Raw genomic sequence first — 23482 nt, forward strand, 5'->3', positions numbered from 1 at the left:
TGAGGCTGCTTGGCCTGCTGCGTCCATCCAGCTCTACACTGTGATATCTCAGATTCTCCAGCATCTGCAGTTCCTACTATCTCTGTATCACTTTACTCCACGCTGGCCCTGACAATGCTGAATGAATGCTCCCTTTCTTAAAAGGCTGGAACTGCCCTTTAGAATTAACAATATTGACAAACAATAAAGGACCCCTGACAGACATCATAAAATATAGGCACTTTCAATTTTATTCATTTATTTTACACAAAGCTAAAATAGTAACATTTAGAAAAGAATTTATTGCAAAAGTCTGAATCATTAGACCATAAAACACTACAAAGAGATCACTAAAGGCACTTTATGAAGTCTACAACCCATGCTTCATTAGGAATGAGCAACTGTGTTAGGTTTGTGCTTACCCCTTTAAGATGGTGTCTCCTATCACGTTAATTCTTAACTCATTTAACCCATACATCAACGAGATCCTTGCGGCTTGGCAAATGGAGCTGTTCACTATACACTTGCATTGTTATTTTGGGGTTTGTTTCCTGTCACAAGGAGGTTGTAGCTTTGAGAAGCTGATATTTTACTCAAAACCACAAAAGGGGTGACCAGAGGGATGTGGATCAGTGGAATTCAAATTGCTCAGCTTGGCTGCAAGGGAGCTGACTCCCATATTGTGCAGCAGAGGAACTGAATTCTAAAACTTGGGTTTGTAGCCCAAAATTTCTGGAGTTATGTTCGATATTAAAGAATATTGATGCTTGACTCTCTTCACCTCCCTGCTTGTCTTGTTTAAAATAATCCTCAAAATCTACAAGGTTTGGATTATGATTTTGATTATAACTGCTTTGTTTGGCTCAGTGACAACGGCTACATTCTGGTTAACTCCCTTGGGATGTGATACCACATGAAAAAGGTGCTATATAAATGCTTTTTTAAAAAATTCTTTCATTTAATGTTTGAAGGAAGCAGTTGTGCACAGAAGACTGTTATCCCAAAGATGTCCTTGGATATCAATCAGTAATTCCAAGCTGCTATCTTCAAATGGATCAAATCTACCTCCCATTCGTGTGTGCTTTTTATACGAAGCCATTCGTTAGCAATCAGGGGTCGAAACCCTGAAATGAAATAGTTCCTCCTCCAGTGTGTTTCGGATCAAGTGCAGGACCCTTTTCCAATGGGTTTGAATCTTCTGAACTGGGAGTACAAAGGAGCATTTGCAATGAAAGAGTTAAAGGGGACCCCTACTCCATGGGGAAATTGTGACCAGCTCCACGCACAGCTGAAAGGAATTTTAAGACTCATCATTTCATTTTTCCAGTAACCATGGTAACCCACCCTATTACAGAAAGCAATCCTGTTGACTGGCTGATGGGGGAGTTTGGCACTGCTTACAGATACACCCACTCAACCAGAGTCTGTAATGATGCTCGTTGGTTACAGAATAAACAATAATGGATTACCTCACCATTGTAAATTTTCCAGATGGAGAATTTTGTGAAGCCAAAAATAGTCAAAAAGGTCAAAAGACAAGCATTACAATGATTGCATGGGGGCAACTCAATATCTCACCTTTTTACTAATGTGTTGCCCACAATTCAAAACAGTACAACACCCTAGAGGCAGGTTCAATCTTGATTGTTACAATAAGTGTGAAAGGGCGGATGGGAAATATTAGAAATAGCTCAGACAGGCTTTCTGGGAAAAAAAAATCAAATTCTGTTTATTTATTTTACATTAAAAGGAAACAAAACTACACCTGTTTCCCACAGGACATCCCTCTTTCTGCTGTCCTTTTTCCTGTCAAGGTTCTTATTGGAGGACAGATTTAGTTTAATGATGGTATGTACTGAACTGGTCACCCAGAGACTGTGACAATTGTCATGTAAAAAAAAACAAGAGTTCCAATCCTAGTAGAGCCGCTGCAGAATTTGAATTTAAACAATTTGATAATCTGGAATAAATCTTATTAACAGTGATCATGAAACCACTGGATTGTCATTAAAATAAAATCTGGTTGACGACTATCATTTGGGAAGGTAATTTACTGTCTGCAGTTGGTCTGGCCTATCTGACATGGTCAGTTTTAAATTGCAGGCATTTCTGTTTGGAACTTATTCAAATAAACAAACATTCGGCTGTCACTATTAGTTTCCTACTACTAGGTGTAAAGTGTGCAATTGTGACATCTAGTGGTCACAATATAGTTCGATTTGTAACATTTCCATCAGGCACCTCTTTGGTCTTCTGGTAGTGTAGGTGAACATTTGAGTATGTATTCATAGTGACATCTTGCATAGAAGGTAACTTATTATAGCAAAGGTAGCAACAGAGTGTATTATGATCACTGACCACTCACTTCAGTAATGGTCATATTTTTAAGAACACACATTAGTCTAAGTCCTTCAGTCTCCTTATAGTCAGAGCCAAGTATACCCTGAACGATTTCCGCTGGAATCTCTCAGAAGTCTCGGTGCACTGACTTTGCGGAAATTATCCACGAAGCTTAAACTTCTGATGGATAATTAGTGCCTCAAACCCTCCCAAAAAAAATGGCTGCAACTTTAATTAGAAGCAGAATTTTGGAGGATTCAACTTACTTGAATAATCATCCAGAAGATCTTAAGGGTTAACATGCTGCCCCAACTCCTGGCTAAATAAAAAACTGGCTCCTATGCATCCACACTGGATCCAAAGCCCTCTTCTCCCTTAAAAATCAATCTGCCCCCACCATGATGCCTGACAATGTCTCCCCCCAACCCCACTCCAAACCTCAGCCCAGCCTCTGCTACCTTGCTTCTACAGTCATTCATTCAACACTCTACCTTCCCTCACCCATGTGTCGGGTACCTGACCCCCTCATTCACCCAAATGGTTCCCTACACTTACCCGGTTACCTGTCACCCTCATCCACCTGGCACTCTGGCATACAGGCTCACCCATCCATATGGCAGACTGACCACCACCCCCCTCACCCATTCCTGGTAGACTCATCTGCCACCCATCTGTTCCCCCATCCAGCACCTAGCATATCAAACAGGAACTGCAACTCCTTATTCACCCACTTGGCACCTAATCCCTTCACCTACCAAGAAATCTTTAAACCCTACAGCAGTAGTTACTGCTGGGTAAAGGTGGTATCATCTGTCCCTGAGCACTGATCCTGCACTGCACCCGGATCAGGTAAAGTCCACATTTCTGTGCGAATCATATGTTTAGGCCAGAACTGCACAGGACTAGAGCAGAGGGAGTAAGAAGGAGCGGATCAGTAATCAGAGTGTGAATATCACTTCTTAAAAGATTCTAACAAATATTTTGCCAGGGATTTGTACAAAAAATGGTGAGCATTTCAACAATGTTACAGGGATCCAGCCTTAGATTAAGACCGTGCCCTGAATTCCAAGGGTTCACAACCATTCTCCTTTCAATCCCACAATACAGAAACCCAAAGTACCATTTTGACACACTGCATTGAATCCCCAAAACCAAATCATTTTCCACTCAGTCCCATTAGATAGGATTCCATGAGCTGAAATCAGAAGTTCCCCAACCAAAATCTCATGCTTAACACGAAACACCAATCAGGGGCTGTCACATTTAGTTTGAGATTGCCAGCTTATTTCCTTCAGCAACACAATATTGCCTAGCTAGAGTTGTAATTAGATATTTTTCATAAATGTCACAAGATGGCAAACTGGGGCTGTTACCCTGGTCACTGGAAGATTTGGTCACAAAACTACAGTTACCATTACAATGACGGACATGCACAAAACTACCAAGTGATTTCATATCAACACAGTTCTTTGGAATGACCTGAGAGCAGTGGGGTTTCATCACCTGACAGGCCTCCTGTGTGACTGCCCTACCCTCATTTGATTGCATTTTTTGTACACTATCACAGAAAGGAAACATTGTGCCCACAGAGGCTTCATTACTGGCACAAGCTCATCATCTGTGAACTCCGAAATGATTATAACTCTGGAGTCTAGAACATCCCATGAGCTTTGCAGAGAGATTGCACTGAAGAAGGAAAAAGAAAAACAGAGATGAAGGGACTGTGAGGAGCAGAGTAAACATTAGACTTGTGCAATGTTGTGCTTTCTGTGTTGGCCTTATAGGTGCACACAGTTAGCTTAAAGTGTCTGTTGGAAGGTATCTTCGTCCCTTTCTGGTCCCCTTTTCTCTCTCTCCTTTCATTCCCGGCTTTCTCCCGTGTGTCTCTCTCCCTACCTCTGACCCCAAGCGCCTTGTTTGAAAAGCACCTAAATTTCCAAATGCAGCAGCGGCATTGCAGTCCCTCAGCATGAGCAGTCAGCTCTCGGCCTTGTCTCGGCGATAATTGGTACAACAGCAGCAGCAGCTTAACAATTGGATGAGGCAGGAACAGCGCCCCCAACGGGCAGCCGCCGAGGAGCGGGTCGAGACGAGGTCTTCCTGCGATACCACCAACACGGCTTCCTCAGTCTGAACCGAGGTGGAGGCAGAGGGGCCCAGAGCCTCGCGGAAATTCTGAAGAAACCAAAGGCCTGGCGTTGACAAGCCAGGATCAGTGGCTGAAACAACAAATAAAAAGAGATTTGATTGGACGCTGATTTTTTCCCAAACTGTGGGAAATACTTCCTTGCTAAAATTTCCAAAGTGACTCTCCTTATCTTCTGAGATAATGGGAACTGCAGATGCTGGAGATTCCAAGATAATAAAATGTGAGGCTGGATGAACACAGCAGGCTAAGCAGCATCTCAGGAGCACAAAAGCTGACGTTTCGGGCCTAGACCCTTCATCAGAGAGGGGGATGGGGGGAGGGAACCATCCCCCTCTCTGATGAAGGGTCTAGGCCCGAAACGTCAGCTTTTGTGCTCCTGAGATGCTGCTTGGCCTGCTGTGTTCATCCAGCCTCACATTTTATCATCTTGGAATCTCCTTATCTTCTATCGTGCCTCAGAACAATGGACCACCATTCAGGCCCTCAAACCTATTGCACTATTCAAGTACGGCAAACTTTTTATTATCTGGCACCAAAGGGACCAGGAGCATGCTGGCTGATCCGATATTCCAGTTGATCAAGAGGTCCCCATTATCGATGTAAAAACACACACAACGTAATGCAGGAGGTATACTTTATTTACAGCATAAATCACTTCAGTAATAATGCAACTTTGCCTTAAATAAAATTACCAACAGACAGCCTTCTCAACAGACCACTCAGAGACTGAAATAATATAGTAAACGTCAGGTGCATAATTTCAGGTGTATAACAGTGAGAGAGTGCTGGTTCATAAGCTGCCAGATAAAACAAAGTTTGTGGTTGATCGCAGCTGATCTATGTCTTTGATAAATATATTGAATGGATAGAGAGCAATCAAAAGATGCTCTAACTGCAAAGTTTGAGAAAAAAACCAGCCAAGTGCTTTATGCAGCAGGAGGGCAGCAAGACAAGGGAATTCAACATTCAAGCCCAGTTTAGAGTTTGATTCATAAGAACATAAGCAATAGGAGCAGGGGTAGGCCATCCGGCCCCTCGAATTTGCCCCACCATTCAGTAAGATCATGGCTGATCTTTTCATGGGCTCAGCTCCACTTCCCTGCCGGCTCACCATAACCCTCAATTCCTTTCCTGCTCTAAAATCTATCTTTGTCCTAAAACATCCAATGAGATAGCCTCAACTGCTTCACTGGGCAGGGAATTCCACAGATGCACAACCCCTCGGGTGAAGAAGTTCCTCCCCGGCTCAATCATAAATCTGCTTCCCCATTTTTGGGGGCTATGTCCCCTGGTTCTACTTTTACCCGCCAGCAGAAATGATCTCCCCACTTCTATCTTAACTATTCCTACCACAATTTTACATGTTTCCATAAGATTCCCCCCTCATTTTTCTAAATTCTAATGAGTATAGTCCCAGTCTATGAAATTATTAAAGAAATTTAGTACCATAACCCTAGCAATGAATCTCTACTCAAAGGGTCCCTGTTGTGCTTGGACAATTGATGAGAGGAGAGGAAATAACAGCAGCCTGAGACGAAACTGCTCCATATTGAAGAGGATGGCACAGAGAAGGTTTCTAAGAGGTTGTTCAGGTTGTGGAGCTGGCACCAATGACAGGCTCATCTTGAGCCGAGAGCTGCCTCAAAGTGAGTGGTGTCGCACATTCCAAAAGGCTTTGGTACAGACTGGATGTTATTTGAGCTGCACTGTTTTCGAGGCTCTGTTACCACGCGCAACATCCCGATGCTGACACCATAGTAATTTCAGGTGATAACATTTGCTCTGCTGCCTAAGAATCTATCCACCTCTTGCCTTCAAAATCCGAGATCTTGACTTCAGAGGCACAGAGCTCCAAAGTTGCGAAACTCCCCCAGTGAGAAAAAGAAATTCTCATCTCTCCCCAGAAAGTGGCAACCCCTAACTGTTAACCAGTGCCCCCTAAATATGAACTGTGCCACAAAAATAAAAATGAAGCATCCTTTGCACACCCACCTTGTCAAAACCGTTCGGGATCTTATACACTTCAGTCACTTTTCTAAACTGTAGTGGAATCAAGTCGAGCATGTCCAACCTCTCTCCACAAGACAACTTGCTCATTCCCGCTATCAGTCTTGTAAATCTCCTCTAAAACCTATCCAATGTATTTATAACCTTCTGTAAGTAAGGCGAAATAACTCCACAGAGGCCGCTATCCCATCACCAAGTCACCCTTTATTTAAACATACACAGTACATGGGCTCTGACCAAATAGTTTACAGCCAGTTCCTAGAGTGAGGAGAATCCCTGAGACTCCTGTTTATGTCTACCTGTCAGCCAGAGCTCCCTAAATGGCCCAGATTAACAGCCTTCATCAGGGAACTCCTAATTAGTGGGATCCACCTGGCATATATCGCTGAAATAATACACAAGGAGACCAAAACTGCCCAGTATGAGCCATGTGGTTGCAATGACCTGTATAACTGAAGTATAACATCTTTACTTTGATGTTCAAATCTTCTCGCAATAAAGTAGAACATCCCATTAGGTTTACTGACAACAAGCTAGGCCTGTACATAAACATTCTGAGATTCATGCACCAGAACAGTTAAATCCTGTTTATTTTTATAACGCAAGGGGGAGGCAATGGCCGGTGGTATTATCGCTGGAATGTTAATCCTGAGACCCAGCTAATGTTCTGGGGACCCGGGTTTGAATCCTGCCACAGCAGATGGTGGTATTTGAATTCAATAAATATTTGGAATTAAGTGTCAAATGATGACCATGAATCCATTGCTGATTGTTGGAAAAACCCATCTGGTTCACTAATGTCCTTTAGGGAAGGAAATTTTCATCCTTACTTAGCCTGGCCTACATGTGACTCAAGACCCCACAGCAATGTGATTGACTCCCAACCATCCTCTGGGCAGTTAGGGATGGGGCAATAAATCCTGCCTAGCCAGCAGGATGCCCTCATCCCATGAACGAGTAAAGGAAATCCCTCTGCCCCTCAGAATTCTACAATGGTTCTTCTTGTAAGTAAAGCTCTGCCTTTTCACTCTCCCTGCAAAGTGAACAATTACATTTCCCCACATTGTACAGCTGTGCATTGCAAGGGCTGACGGAGTTCATGAAGACAAGGCCTTCCTCTGGCACAGTGGTAGTGTCCCTACCCCTAGACTGGGAAGACTGGCTACCGGCCCCACCTTCTCCAGACGGGTGTAATATGTGAAAAATCGGCTAAACTTATTTTAAAGGCAGCACACCATGACTTTCTCAAATGGCATTAGGGACAGACAATAAATACATGGCCCAGTAGGCAACCCTCAGTGTGCTACCATACCTTATGTAACATCTCTTTAAATGTAAGAAAGTAATTAACTAACAAGTGCTCAACCAGGCACCTCGATACAGTAAATATTAATATAATTAGCATCTGCACCATGATTATAATAAATAACATAACAAAAAATAATATAAACGTGGCCAGGGAACAGACTTCAGAAACCTGTTCCTTAGAGCTACATAGTGGTCAAAATACTGGTTACAAAAGCTATAAAAATATTGAATGGAAAACTCATAAGAATCATACAGCATGGAAACAGGCTCTTCAGACCAACCAGCTCACGCTGATCATGTTTCCAGCCTAAACTTGTCCCACCTGCCTATGCTCGGCCCATTATCCATCCAAACCTTCTCTATTCATGAACTCATCCAAATGTCTTTTAAAATGCAGTAACTGTAGCTGCAGCCACCACTTTCTCTGGCAGTTCATTCCTCACATAAACCACTCTCTGTGTCAAAAAAGTCACCTCTTGTGTCCTTTCTAAATCTTTCTTCTCTCACCTTAAAAGTATGCTGCTAGTTTTGTACTCCCCTACCCTGGAGAAAAGGCTGTTCACCTTATCTATGCCCCTCACGATGTTCTACATTTCAGTTAAGGTCACCATTCAATTTCCTATGGCTCCAGTGAAAACCATGCCAGACTATCCAGAGATAGTAGGAACTGCAGATGCTGGAGAATCTGAGATAACAAGGTGTAGAGCTGGATGAACACAGCAGGCCAAGCAGCAGAGGAGCAGGAAAGCTGATGTTTTGGGCCTAGACCCTTCTTCAGAAATGAGGAAGTGTCTAGGCTCAAAACGTCAGCCTTCCTGCTCCTCTGATGCTGCTTGGCCTGCTGTGTTCATCCAGCTCTACACCTTGTTATCCCATACTATCCAGTTTATTGTTATAATTCAAACCATCCATTCCAACGTTGAACGAAAGCATGACAGATGTAAATTGGGGACAAGTCAAAGCTTGTCTCAAGATCACAGATCATAGAATCCCTACAGTGTGGAAACAGGCCCTTCAGCCCCACAAGTCCACACTGACCCTCACAGCATCCCATCCAGACCCATCCCCTTATAACCAACTAATCTGTACATTCCTGAACGCAATGGTCAATTTAGCACAGCCAATCCACCTAGCCTGCACATCTTTGGACTGTGGGAGGAAACTGGAGCACCCGAAGGAAACCCACACAGACACAGGGAGAATGTGCAAACTCCACACAGACAGTTGCCTGAGGGTAGAATCGAACTCAGGTCCCTGGCACTGTGAGGCAGCAGCGCTAACCACTGGGCCATCGTGTTCAGAAAGAATGAGCCTTACACAAGATTTTAAAGTGATACATAATTTAACAGTAGGCACCAACCTGGTTCTTCACCATCATAAAGCCTGGAATATTTGCTGATCTCTAGCTTGGGCAAGCATTGTTCCACAGGTACCCAGTGCCCAGTCACTGGACACAGCAGCTCTGTTGGCTGGTACAGAAGCTGTGATGGAAAACATCATCGGGATTAGGCAGTAAGTCAACCCAAAAGATCCAGAACAAATTCTTCAACAAATATTGTCTTGAAGTACAAATGAACTACAAGTCCTGTTGTACACTTTTCTCACCCAGGCAAAAAGGTTTGTGTTTAAACACAGCACAAGAGGTGGGATGCAGACAATGCAAGGTAACACGATGCTCTTTACTGTGGTTCAGTGATGGATGAGCCCACGACCGGTAGTAAAAAGGAAAATCAAAAAGACAAAAGCAGCAGCAAAGATCGTCTGTGTGAGGTGAACAGCTCTGAAATTCATTTAATTGAAAAGGATCCCATTTCAAACGGAGCTGAAGCCCACTCCAACTGCAAATCAGACATAACATTATAAATGTCTCCAAATTCAAATCAAACACTTCTAATGATGAGCTCTCACACCCGACAACAGGAGCAGTCAATTCAATGTGAAATAAACCAGTAAGAACTGCATGAACAGTGGTGATACTCGAGGGAAATGGACTACTTCCACATAGAGGGTAGATAATTATAGAATAAATAAATTGTATAACTTTGTGGTTTCCACTGGTATCAATAAAGAAATAGTAGGAACTGTAGAATCTGAGGTAACCAGGTGTAGAGCTGGATGAACTCAGCAGGCCAAGCAGCAAAGAAGCAGGAAAGCTGATGTTTTGGGTTGAGAAATTTCTGAAGAAGGGTCTCGACCCGAAACGTCAGCTTTCCTGCTCAGCCTGCTGTGTTCATCCAGCTCTACACCTTGCTATATCAATAAAGAAAAATGTGTTCTACAGATATGCCAGATGTACACAGAGAGAGTTGTGAGAGCATGGAATGCGTTGCCAGCAGCAGTTGTGGAAGCAAGGTCATTGAGGTCATTTAAGAGACTGCTGGACATGCATATGGTCACAGAAATTTGAGGGTGCATACATGAGGATCAATGGTCGGCACAACATCGTGGGCTGAAGGGCCTGTTCTGTGCTGTGCTGTACTTTTCTATGTTCTATGTTCTATAATACACAAAGATGCTGGTAGGAATTGCCAAAGTAGAAATGGAGCAAATGGGTGGACATTCCATAACGAGGTCACTGTTTTAGGATAAGGGGTGGCAGATGTAAATCAGAGATGAGGAGAAATCGCTTCTCTCAAAAGGACTGTGAATTGGTGGAATTCACTTTCGAAGAGTGTGGTGGACGCCAGGACCCCAAAGCAACTTAAGGAAGACATAGACTTTTTTAAAATTAGCAATGGATTGAAGGGTTATGGAGAGTGGGCAGGAAAGTAGGGTGGAGGCAGTGTTTATATTGAACTTCACAACTTTCTCAAGGGGCTGACTGGCCTACTTGTGCCCCAAGTTCTTATGTAATATTATAAGTATAGACCCTGTGCTCCAAGGAAAGGTATATTCATACATTTCTATTTGAAATAACTCCAGGGAGGCTGGTATCCTGTTACCAGGTTACACTTTATTTATATATGGAGAGAGTCCTTGACACTGGTGCAGCTTCCTCAGAGCCAGCACTGAGAGGGAATAGAACTTCTGACACACTAATTTGTCAGCCAGGGTTACCTGATTGGACCAGGTTAACAGCTCCAGTCAGGGATCTCCTATTCCATGAGGTCTATCTGGCTGAGCTCGTTACAATCAGGACACTATTCTGTCAAATCAAGTCAAAAATGCCACTGGACAGTTAGGGTGACAAGGGAATAGATGGTGTTCCGTGTTGACCGTTCGTTTCTAGTGAATATTTTTAGGGAGGTGTGCGGGGGGGGGCTACACAGTTTTATGTTGAGTAAAGCCAGATCAAGGGTGATCATCACAAGATGGTCCTTTCCCCAGGAAGGAGTGAGCCTCAGAAACAGGTTGCTGTCTCAGACAATGGAGTGTTGATCATTTCAAATTAGAGCTGGGCCAGCTTCTAGCTCAGATAGAAAATCTATATAAAACTGAGTAGCTACTACAGGGAATCATCAGGCCAAGACAATTGCAACAAAAGGGTTAGCAAGTAATATCAGTTGGAACTCTCCCCCAAAATTGGCCTGGCTTTTCCATCTGTCTTTTTCCTCTCCTTCAGACGGTCACTTGTTTCACGGGCCCTGATGGGATATTTGTAGTTTGTAAGACATAAGGGGGGTTACAACTGTGTGGATAGACCATAGGGAGTTATCCTCCCAGTCATTGCCCAACTGTCTCGAAGACTGAAATGATTAATAATTAATTTGCAACAAATTCTGCACCTGAACAGTGCCAGAGAAAGACAGACTTGCACAGAGTTTCCTGTGCCTTCTGTGCTTACCTTATATTTCACTTTAACGCAGGAGTGAACATAAGGGCCCAGGTAATAATACTTCATACTTGGAACTTTCTCATTCAGCCTCTGAGTTAGTGCTATTTCCCTAGAAGGTAGTAAATGCAGTGTCATTTAACATGCTTCAGGAAATGCCGCACACTCTAAGCTGATTTCTTATTCGTCAATGGTAAAGTTCTGTTCTCCTCCTTCTGCATCTTCCTGCTTAGCTACTAACATTGGTTAGAGCTTGGATAGAGCTCACTTTACTGTAGCCCCACTAATGGTACACAGATTCCTCCCTGAAAAATTGTACCACAGCTTACAAACATAGGAAAGGGGATCAGTATTGACCTCTTCAAGCCTGCTCCACATTTAAAGTGATTATGGGTGTGGTTTCAAATCCACTTTTCTGTCTACTAGCCCATAACCCTCCACTCCCCTCTAGAAAATCTTACTAACAGAGCCTTGACTAGATTCAATGATCCGGCCTTCGCTAATGTCTGAGGAGGAGAATTCCACAAACTAACGAGCCTCAGGGGAAATAAAAACACATTTCAGGCTTAAAAGTAGAATCCCGTTTTCTTTAAATGCATTACTGAAATAACTGTACAAAGGCCAGTTTTCTGTCATCAAGTCCCGCTTTACATACACAAGTGCACAGTGCACTGGCTGTAGCCAGTCAGCTCAGAGTCAGGCCCCTGAACCGAGGGCATTCTAAACTTCCTGGTTATATTGGTCAGCCAGCACTTTCCTGATTAACAACCCAGGCTAACAACCCCAATCATGGATCCTGTAGTCAACAAGATCCACCTGGGTCCAATCACTGCAGTTCCCAAAATCTAATCACTCTTTTCATCAGCTAACGTGCCAAGTCACCTCAGCAGTTTATATATACTTTAAGTAACTCACATTCTCCTGAACTGCAATAAATCAAGGTCTAACATATCCTAATAGGATACACTAAAGTTTGAAAAGTTTAACTGTAATTACAACTGGAAAGCAGGAAACATTTTCCCCCAACTTTTAAAAATAGGATAAAATGTTTGCATATCTAAATTGATTTCGCCATTTTATAATCAGACTAGTTTTGCAATGACATTAACAAATCAGAGACAGAATATAATTGTTTAAAGGTTTAGGACCGGGAACAACCTTGCGAGGATGTAACGGAGCTGCACATCACTGAGCGTAAATACCACAGTACGGATGGAGTTAGAACATTCTTTCTGGGAAATTCATATGTGCACTTGGTCACGTACACACAAATCATATATAGTTAGATCAGTTCCTATCTGATGTAATATTAGAATCTGGTATATCTATACTTACATATAGCAGAGCAAACACTGTACAAGCATAATGGGAAATATTAACTTGCAAAATTTAAAATTTACTTTCCAGCATTTTCTTCCCCTCCTTCCCCATATCTTCATTTTCAGTTCTATGTTTATACCTGAGTGCAGAGTAGACTCCCAACGAGAGGGAAGAGTAATCTGGATCATAGCAAAGGTACTGGGAGTTAATTCCTTCCGGTAGTATATCTAACAAGCCGAGAGCTATTATTTTCCCATCTAGCAGGAACTGTTCGATGAAAGAGCCGTAGCCGGTGTCTGGGCCATCTGCTGGGTCCTCCCCCTGACAGCAAGATAAAGAAAATGGATTCAGGGTGCTTCCCACAACAGGACATCAACCACTTTATGCTGGAGCGTCAGTCCGCAGAAATCATTACAAACACTAACCCCTACTGCTTCAAGGCAAGCATTGAAAATAGGTTAAATACAGAGGATTATTAGAAATCAGGGAAGAAAATGGTTAAAATAAGCTTAGACATTTGATTGCTGTTATGCTATCAAAATAATTGGTAAAATAAGAGAGCCTGTGCTCTACGGACAATCTCGCATAGAGTATAATCCCTGCAAAATCTTAGAAGGGGCTGAATGGCCTGTTGCTGTGCCTTAAAGTTGGATACAATTCCACTTTTAATATTGACCGCTTATCCATCTGTGCAGCATCAACCTGTTAATCTCCCGTCTGCTGGCAGTACAAATTATATTGTAAAAAATAAACTAACTTCGTCAGTGCATTCTCCCCATAAGCCTATATTATCTGGAAGCTTTATTTTTGTTTATGAGGTTGGAGGACATTGCTCCAGGGGAACAGAAAAGGGCAAAAAAAAAACTTTCACACCAAGTAGCAAAGGGAGAACCTCACTAACTAACTAACTCCTGAAACAATCAATGGTTGGGTTAGATTAACTGGTATATTTTCTAATTATGTACCATTGTGACAACATATCAGAGCATCATTATCTAGGACATAGTGCTCTTTATTAAATTTAATCAAATAGTGACTAAGAGGCCACATACATACAACTTCCACATTCCATAGCTTTGGTGCATGAGGCTTCCTATTTGATTCATAACACTCAACCTCCCCTCTGTCAGTTTGGCTCGGGAATACTCAACCTTCTGCCCAGAGTCTTATGATGTACAAGACCTACTCCCCAGACCTGGACACACAATCTCGCCCGAGGTCTGGTGCAGTGCTGTGGGAATGCTGGAGCGTGGGGTGATGTTATCTTTCAGATGGGAGTTTAAACTAACATGTCACCTGTTCTTTCGGGTGAATGTGAAAGATCCCAGGCAGCATGGTGGCTCAGTGGTTAGCACTGCTGCCTCACAGTGCCAGGGATCCAGGTTCAATTCCAGCCTTGGTGACCGCCTGTGCATATTCTCCCCGTGTCTGTGAGAGTTTCTTCCCGGTGCTCCGGTTTCCTCCCACAGCCCAAAGAAGTGCAGGCTAGGCGGATTGGCCGTGCTTAAAAATTGCCCAGGGGTGGCATCTTTCTGCACTATAGGATTCTATTCAAAGCAGAACAGACAGTCTTCTTCAATGTTCTGTCTGATTTATATTATTTTCTTACGATGTTGATTTTGGAATTAGAAATGTGGGAATGGTGCTCAATGTTATCACACTTTCTAAACCAGAACAATTAACAGCGTTCCCAGTGTTTCATTGTCTATGGAATGCTTTGACATGTCTTGAGAACATGAATGTAAATGTACATAAATTAAATCTTTTTGTTTCATTAGTTTTCCCCAGAAATCGTGATTAGTTTCTACTTGTGCATGACAGAGCTATTTTAACAAGCAGTCAGATAACACCAGGGGATTTGCTGAGCATTCACAAAGTAACTATCAAATAAGGAAAAATAAGCATCAGTAAAATGCACAGATGTTGGAACCTACTCACTATGAGTGGAGTGCTGCAGAAAAACCTTCTGTACTGCAAGACACAAAACAACACAACATGATAAATCAAACAAAAGCTGTGCATAGTTGCTATATCATCCCGTTTGTACAATACTGGGTAGACCTAATGCTGTGAGACCCTTCTGCAAAATCTTCCAAAAACAGAAACAAAACCAGCCATGACTGTCAACAGGCCTGAACCCCAGGATAAAGAACATTGCACCCAATTCAGAATTCATATTCACATCAGGCAAAGCTTTGCTTGAGTGCTAATTGTGGCATAACTTGCAATCAAATTAGCACCAAGTCTAGCTTTCTGTGAATGTCTGCTTAGCAAAGCAAGAGCCAACATTAGTGGTGACAGAACATTTTAGGGTGCCCAGTGTCAATGTTAAATCTGGGTTAGAGGTTTGTGTGCAGATCTTCTATCCAAAGTTAGTGAGGTTGCTATTTCAATTCAATAATACCTAGAGAAGATTTTACAGTATGCTTTTGTTTATCATTGCAAGGAACACTTTTGATTGATATCATTCACTGTTTTAAACAATAAACATCAGTTTTAGAAATGAGATTATAAAGGCTGCTTAATTAGATTATCCCAGTGGAGAGTTTGTTTGGATTTTCTGTTTAATTTAAAAGGTAGAGGTGATCATTGGAAGAATTGATGAAGAAATGATACATCAAAACCCTCTAGAGCCATTCGTCAACTTTGCGATATCAAAATAAGCAACACAACAAATAAAATTCTGACAAAATATGGTATGATGTCATATTCTGCCTTGGGAGCCGACAGCCCGATGGCCGAAACATGGAATTTACCAGTTTCAAAATCCCATCCCTCCCCCACCAACCTCAACTCCGATGGCCGCCTCATCCCACGTCCAACCCTCCCTCTCACCCCCACTTCCTTGACCCGACACTACCAGTCCACATTCTTTCCCACCTATCCCCCACCCATCTCACTGACCAATTCCCACCACTTCCTACCTGCACTCACCTAACACTATCCACCCACCTTCCCCAGCCCCAACCCCCTTCTATTTATTTCCCAGCTCCCTCCCTCTCCCCAGTCACGAAGCGGGGTCCAGGCCCAAAATCGTTGACTCTCCTGCTCCTCCGATGCCACCCGACCTGCAGTGTTCCTCCACACTGATGTATGATGTCAACCAACTGAGGTCTTGAATCTTGTGGACTAAAGGACAACTTTACTGCTGGGTTAATGGTAAGGTTAATTAGTGATGACATTCACAAGTCAATATCAATTGGATGACCAAATAATTCTTAGAGTTTTGACACTAAAAGTTTCATAGACCATGTGAATATGGACTCCCAGGAAATAATCTGCATCATGTTCCAAGTTTTGTTTTAAGATGTCAGAATTTAGGGTGACTTTCTTTCGTACATACGCAGGGATTCTTTTCTGTTTAAAAGGAGCAGTCACTGACTATCTGCAACATGTAGCAGTGCTAGTGCACAGTCAGATCCCAGGCAGCTCTCAGAAATGCAACCCCCAACCATTAGCATGTCACTGCATGGCTTTAACAGATCATTACAGGTGGTACCTCTGACTCCGAGGCCATCACTTCAGTATCTTTGTGCACGTGCATCTGGTAACGCCTGTAGACTTTGTAAGATTCGCCAAATGTAGCATGTAGCTCAGGGCTTGGAGGAGAAAGTCGCAGTAGCTTCACCTGAGGGCACGACAGAAAGACTCTCATTGAGAACACCATAGGCCAGCAAACTACCCGTGCTTGATGTTCAGTTGCTGCACTATCTAGGAACTTAATGTATTCTTGAACATTTTTGCATAAGTAGGCCATTCATTCCTTCCAGAGACTGTTTTAACTCTTATTAAATCATGGCTGTTGTGTTCCTCAGCTCCATCTAATATTTATAATTATCCTGAGGCGGTGGTGATGAACCAGTTCTTGACTCCAGCCTATGTGGTGCAGATCCATGTATCTTCACAAATCTCACACCATATCAATTTGAAACTTTACTCATTTTCCTTCAGTGATGCTAGATCAAAGGCCCAGTACTCCCTCTCTAACTCAGCTACGCCAGAGGTTCAAGGCAGCTCATGTTTGAGGACAGTTAAATGGTGGGGTAATAAATACTGGTCCATCAAGCAACACTCAACACACGAATGATACAAGAAAAACAACAAACATTTTTCGAAAGTTCGGAGTTTCAACACAAAACACCCACATAACCTTTGGGAATGGAATTTCAGATTTTCACATTCATTTATGTGGAAAAACTATGTGATTCTAATTTTAACATTTTGTCTCCTTTGCCACACAACAGAATCACTCCTCTGTATCAATCCTAATGAATCATTAATGTCATTCTAAATATCTCAAACAGCAAAAACTCCTCAGGAGGATCTCACTAACATGACACAAACTGGAATATAGTACACACTGTTTATGATTTTTTTATTAATGTAGACAATATCACCCAGCTCATGCCACACACTAAAATTGTTAAAAATAGGCGAAATTCTCCTAAAATCTCTTCCAAGTGAATCGAAGACTGTGTCCACCAAAGAAGAAGATTTTTTTGTTCATTTGGGGCTAACCTGTCAGCATGTAAAAAGGGGAGATTCCAAGAAATAACAGAAGACAGATTTCTTTTTGAATTAAACAGCATCTTATCCTTAAAGTCTCAATAAGTAAATTAAAAGAAGCCTGATCCTTGTTCTGGACTATTGGTCAACATCCACACATCCAGAAGGAACGACTGGGCAACAGTTTGCAAACTGCACCTTGCCATATTACTCTTCCCCTGGTCTGGGGCTCCTCCATAGGACTCAATAACCTGGGCCCAAAGTGAAGGACAGAAGTCTCTGGGTTACTGCAGTTGATAACCATCAGGTGGTTGTGTTGGAAACTGTATGTGGACATCAAGTTAAGCTAGAGCTGTGATACCCCCCCACAGGCAGAAATCTTACCAGACTTAGTAAAAAAAAAAATTGGGATAGAAGTGGGATGAGTTTTTTTTTAAGAAACAAAACAATGTTTCAAAAAAAAAACTGTTATTGGTGGAATCTTCCAACTGTTTTTGAGAAGTTTTTCTCTTCCACCTGCGGTAAGGCACCTCTTCTGTTTCTGTACAAACCTCGGCTATTTAATATCATTGAGAAGATCTTTCATGTCCAAAGTCATTACCACCACCACACTGAATCTTGCTCTCAGCTGTAGTACTCAACCTTTGATATGGTACATTGCTCAGCATCACTCCATTGGAGGTAATGATTGAAACCTTCAGTTGAATGTATGGAAAACCACAGACAGACAATGTCGCATGTCATTATTGGATTAATTGATTAATTCCCAGACACAGAGACAATGGTCAGAAAGTCAGAATTTATTGCCCAAAGTTGCACTCAACAAGCTGATGAACTTTGAGTTGATGAAGTCCACATGGAGATGGTACATCCATAATACTGCAAAATGTTGACCCATTGGTGATTTACAAATGACAGAGGAATGACCAAGCCAGTAATGTAAAGCACAATTCTTTTCTTCCCAAAAAATCTGCTGTCATTGTGTTTTTACTGTACGGTCAAAGGTTTGGAAGACACTGCTGTAGAAATTTCGAAAAGTTGCAACAGTGCATCTCGTAGATTTTAGATGCCTCTGACACTGTTTCAGTAATGGAGCGAACGTTTAAAGTGGCTGATGTGGTACCAAGCACTGCTTTGTCCTGCATGGTGTTGTCCTCGGAGTCTTATTGAAATTGCACTCATCCAGGAAAATGGAGGGCATTCCATCATAATCCCACTTGTTCCTTGTAGATGATGAGCATTCCTTTCGGATGTTGAGACGGGAGCTGCTTAGCACAGAATTCCAAGCTTCTGACCAGCTCAAGTAGCCAGGTGCCTGGGCTATTTTAATTTGTGGTCAAATGGTGCATCCCAGGATGTTGGTGGTCAGCGACTCAGTGCTGGTAGCATCATCTAATGTCAAGTGAACATAGTCAGGCTTTCCACTTGGGGGGGGGGGGGGGGGGGTGTCATCTGCATTTGGTCATATCCTGACACTTATCACTCCAAGGCTGGATGTTGACCAGACATTCCTGTATGCAGGAATAGACAACGCCAACATTTCAACAATTAGTATGGAACTGAATATTGCACACAGCTATAAGCTGCTAACATCACAATGGACAGAAGTCATTGGCAGAGCTGCTAGAGGTAGTTGAGAAGGCTGAAAATGGTTATCAGGGAAATTTCAACAACTGCAGCCATCTTCATTTGTGTAGGATCCAATCCCAACCATTTTTCCCAATCACCCTGAATTCAATTTGACTCGGGCCGCTGGATGCCATACCCGGTCAGATGCTTCCTCAACATCAACAGCAGGTATTCAAGCCTCATCTGTTGAATTCAGTGTACATCCAGGTTTGGTTGAAGGCTGTGCCGAGATCAGGAGACGAGTAATACCAGTGGAACACAAACGATGCATTGGTGATCAGGACGTCAGAGTGAAAACGTTATTTGACAGCACTTTGCTAATGATTGGGCTGAGATTAATAGGATGGTAACTGGCCAACTAGATTTGTCCTGTGTTACTGACAGCGATCAATGTTATGGGGCGCTAAGGACACGCCTGAAGACATCACTAACTAGCAGTACCAAGGATTTTTTACACTTGGATTTCATCATTCACACCTTAGAATGTATTTGCATATTAACAAGACATTGAAGGTGATAGGTGCACCCAATGGGTTGCCAAAGAAGTGCATCAAACAATGTGGGATAGATGCTTATTAGACAGTAGATCCCAAGTTCAGCTGCAGGTATGTGCTGAGACACTAAGACTGGCTCCAGTGATTCTGGTTAGAGAAAGGATAATGTGTGGGATTGATGGGCTGAATCGCCCACTTCCACGCTGTGGGTATTCTATGATCACGTCTTGGAAACTGAGTCTAAAAAGTTATCCAACAACATCTACCACAGCAGGAACATGCGCAAAGAAAGATTCTGGACTTCACTTGATCCCTGGTCTGATAATATGTACCAGTCTCACTTTCGAGGACCATTCACTTGATTAAATCCTGGTTCAATACACTCCCGTCTGTTACTGGGCAGCTCATTCTTTCTCACCTTACAACACGCACCACGTAAACTATTTGCAAACCATAACCACTAAAGCAGTAGCTCGGAGAAACATCAAACAAAAATGATATGATTGGCACATTCACCCATCCTAAAGTCTGTGGCAGAGTTAACTTCTCTCTTCCTATTTTTCTTCTACTTACAACTCCCAACCCCGTGCTCTTTAAGTGTTCTTCTTTCTGTGCTCACCTTCTACAAACTAGCTGCAACCCTATTTGGCCTTTATACTTTACCCAAAAACAGCCAAAGCACTGGAGCCAATGTCCGACAAGGTCATAACAAGTTGGATTTCAGGATGGAATCAAGGGAGATGGAGGCACGTGATCATTTCACTGGGCTAGGAACCCAGAGGATCAGGATAATGGTCTGAGGACATGGATTCAAACCACCCCCCCATGCTAGCCAGTGGAGGTTAAACCCTATTAAATTTGAAATTGAAAAAGTTAGTCCCATTAATGCTGATCATGAAACAAATACCAATTGCTGTAAAAACCCATCCAATTCACGGATGTCCCTTAGAGATAAAACGTGACTTACTTTCAATTCCAGATCCACAATCAATGTGTCTACCTCTTATTGAGCTGCCTCTGCAAGGACTGATTAGGCATGCTAACTAACAGCAGACTTGTCACATCCCCAAATCGCAGGGAAGCATTTATTTAAAAAAAACTGGTTACAGGGAATCTGCAGCAAGTTTTACAGCTCTCCAGCTTCTTTTAAAAAAGGGGAGCTGGAGGAGTAGTGGTAGCGTCAGTGGATCAGTAGTCCAGAACCCCAGGCTAATATGCTGGGGACATGAGTTTGAATCCTACTATTGCAGATGGCAAAATCTAAATGCAGAATAAGCTGGCCCAATGGTGACTATGTAGCCACGATAAATCCGCCCGGATCACTATTGTTCTTTAGGGAAGGAAATCATGTGTTCTTACCTGGTCAGGCCTATGTGTGACTCCAGGCCCATGGCAATGTGGGTGACCCTTTGGCAATTAAGTAAATGGTGGCCTAGTTATCATCCCATGAATGTATAGTAAAAGAAAGGACAGAAATGCAAAACGAGCTGTAGATTGACCAGCACCAATTTTACACAAAGGCAAGGTCTAACCAAATCTTCCTCTATGTCTGACTCAGTCTGAATTTCCCTAATGTACTGAATCACTCTGAGTGGAGGCCTGGGTGGATTAGCCATTATCTTATAGAATCACAGGACAGGTTTGAAGGGCTGAATGGCTTACTTCTGCTCCTATATCTTAGGTTAGGAGTTAAAAATTGACCCCTGGGATCCTTACTGTCTACATTGAACAAACAGGTTGTTACACTGGTGAATGGGAGCTGGAATACAAATTCTTACCTCCAGCTGGTGCAATGATGTAACAGGCGTGTTGTCTGCTATGAGCTCCTCTAATGATCTAGTATGGCTAGGCTCAGGCTTGGAATGAAGTGGAGGTGGGATGGGAGATGGGTGCACAGTGTTCATGGAGGTTTGTGACAAGGGTGGCTGCGGACCTGGCAAAGGAGCTGATTCCTGACCCGGGGCCTTGCGCTCCGTCAGTCCCACCAGTTCTGACTCTGTTGAGTCCAGCTCTGCCTGCTGTCCCCTCTCTGGACTCTGTAGGAGCTCTGTCCGGCTTTCTTTGGCTTTGTGGCAGGTATGCATCTGAGAGTCCTCATCTTCAACTGTAGAAGTTAAGAAAGAAAAAAAACGCTGCAGGTTTCAATGGTTTTAAAAGGATACACCGACAAAGACACTTCTCTGGCCTTCTGTGAATTTTCAAGTGATCTCCTCCTTGCTGGTATGCAGTGACTCCTGAAGGACAATATGTCAGAGGCAAGTAACATTCCCATATCCCAGCAATTCCCATACATTCAACTACACACCAAACTGAGAAGACTATTACCCAAGCCGTGAGCAAATTGGAGCAGGTCAAATATGATTAGAGAAACAAAAGCACGGATCAAAGACAGGTGGAAGGGAAGTCGGTTCTAGCTCCTGTGGTGCTGGTATCGGCCCTGAGGAGAATGGGGACCATATGGTTGGGATAGTGGACAACCTCAACCATGCTGGGAACAATGTTCTAGAAAGCGTTATACTAGGAAAGTAGAAAAATGAGTTTAAACTAAAACGAGGGGACATTTGGAACGATTAGGGTGGTATATCAAAGAGTAGAGACAAGATAAAAGAAAAAGACATTAGCATGGGACATGATAAACAGAATGTGACAAGAAGGGTAACAGAGTACAAATTTACAGATAAAGTTAGATCATTCAAAAATAATAAAGGACAAGGTTAAAGACACTGTATCTGAATGTACACAGTATTCAACACAAAACAAATGAACATATATAGTGCAAGAAAAAGTAAATAAGTATATTTGCAGAGACATGGATGTGGTAAAACATGAACTGGGTCCCATGCATTGAAAAATGCAAAGCATTTAGGAGGACAGGAATCTCAGTGGAGGGGTGAACACTCTGTATTAAGGCCATCATTAATTTGCAATAGAGTGACAGCTCAACATCAGTTGTAGAAGCAGTTTTCGTTGAGTACAGAAATTATAATGGCAAGAAGTGACTTTGGGGAATGATGTACAGATCCCCAACAGTAACTACACATTAGCATAGAGGAAGAAATAATTGGGCTTGTAGGAAAGGTATGAATAACAATGACGGGTGAATAGGCAAAAGGTAGCCTAGATGAGAGGTTCCAATACTATTGTCAGGATAGCTCCTTAGAACAGCATGTTCTAGAAGCAGCCAGGGAGCAGGTTATATTAGATCTATATTAGATTGTGCAACAAGGTAGGATTGATTAATGACTTTGAACTGAAGGTACTGCTACATAGAAGCAATCATAATACCTTCAGTTTGAGGAAAGTAAAGAGTGGGTCCGAGATTAGCATTTTCAATTTAAACAAGGACAATGATGAGGATATGAAAACAAAACCAGCTAAAACGAACTTGCAAATTAGATTAAGAAATAGGTCAATAGAAACTTTAGTGACAGACATTTAAGGAGATATTTTAAATAAAAAAGTACACAGAATAGATATATTCCAACAAAGAAGAACAATTCTATTAGGAGGACCCACCATTCATGGCTAACTTAAAAAGTTAAATATAATAATGTGACTGAGTGATTAGCACTGCAGCCTCAGTGCCGGGGACCTGGGTTCAATTCCACCCTCAGGTGACTGTCTGTGTGGAGTTTGCATATTCTCCCCATGTCTGCATGGATTTCTTCTGACAGCCCGATTTCCTCCCACAGACCAAAGATGTGCAGGTTTGGTAGATTGACTGGACTAAATTTCTCAGTGTCCAGGGGTATGCAGGCTCGGCGAGTTAGCCATGGTAAATGCAGTATTACAGCAATAGGGTGGGGTGGGGATGCTCTTTGTAGGGTCAGTGTGGACTTGATGGGCTAAATAGTCAGCTTTCACACTTGTAGGGATTCTAATGGTAAATGTTAAAAGAAAAGGCATACAGTTTGCAAAGTTGGATGGCACTTTAGAGTACTGGACAACATGTGAAAAGCAAAGAATGACTAAAAGATT

At 42.5% G+C, this 23482-nt stretch overlaps 1 protein-coding gene across 1 annotated transcript in view; it reads right to left on the minus strand.

Annotated features, from left to right (window-relative positions):
* The window catches only part of LOC125467079 (arginyl-tRNA--protein transferase 1-like), a 53414-nt gene continuing 29932 nt past the window's right edge, over nt 1–23482 (minus strand). Inside the window, exons 5-11 of the mRNA XM_059638944.1 lie at nt 21283–21608; nt 16375–16503; nt 14814–14846; nt 13015–13196; nt 11568–11667; nt 9144–9264; nt 1–4538 (exon numbers count right to left, since the gene is read on the minus strand). Coding sequence (XP_059494927.1) covers nt 4297–4538; nt 9144–9264; nt 11568–11667; nt 13015–13196; nt 14814–14846; nt 16375–16503; nt 21283–21608 — 1133 coding nt within the window. The 3' untranslated portion in view covers nt 1–4296. The remainder of the gene's footprint in view (nt 4539–9143; nt 9265–11567; nt 11668–13014; nt 13197–14813; nt 14847–16374; nt 16504–21282; nt 21609–23482) is intronic.

Source organism: Stegostoma tigrinum, chromosome 32, assembly GCF_030684315.1.
Source record: "Stegostoma tigrinum isolate sSteTig4 chromosome 32, sSteTig4.hap1, whole genome shotgun sequence".
In the NCBI taxonomy this organism is placed as follows: domain Eukaryota; kingdom Metazoa; phylum Chordata; class Chondrichthyes; order Orectolobiformes; family Stegostomatidae; genus Stegostoma; species Stegostoma tigrinum.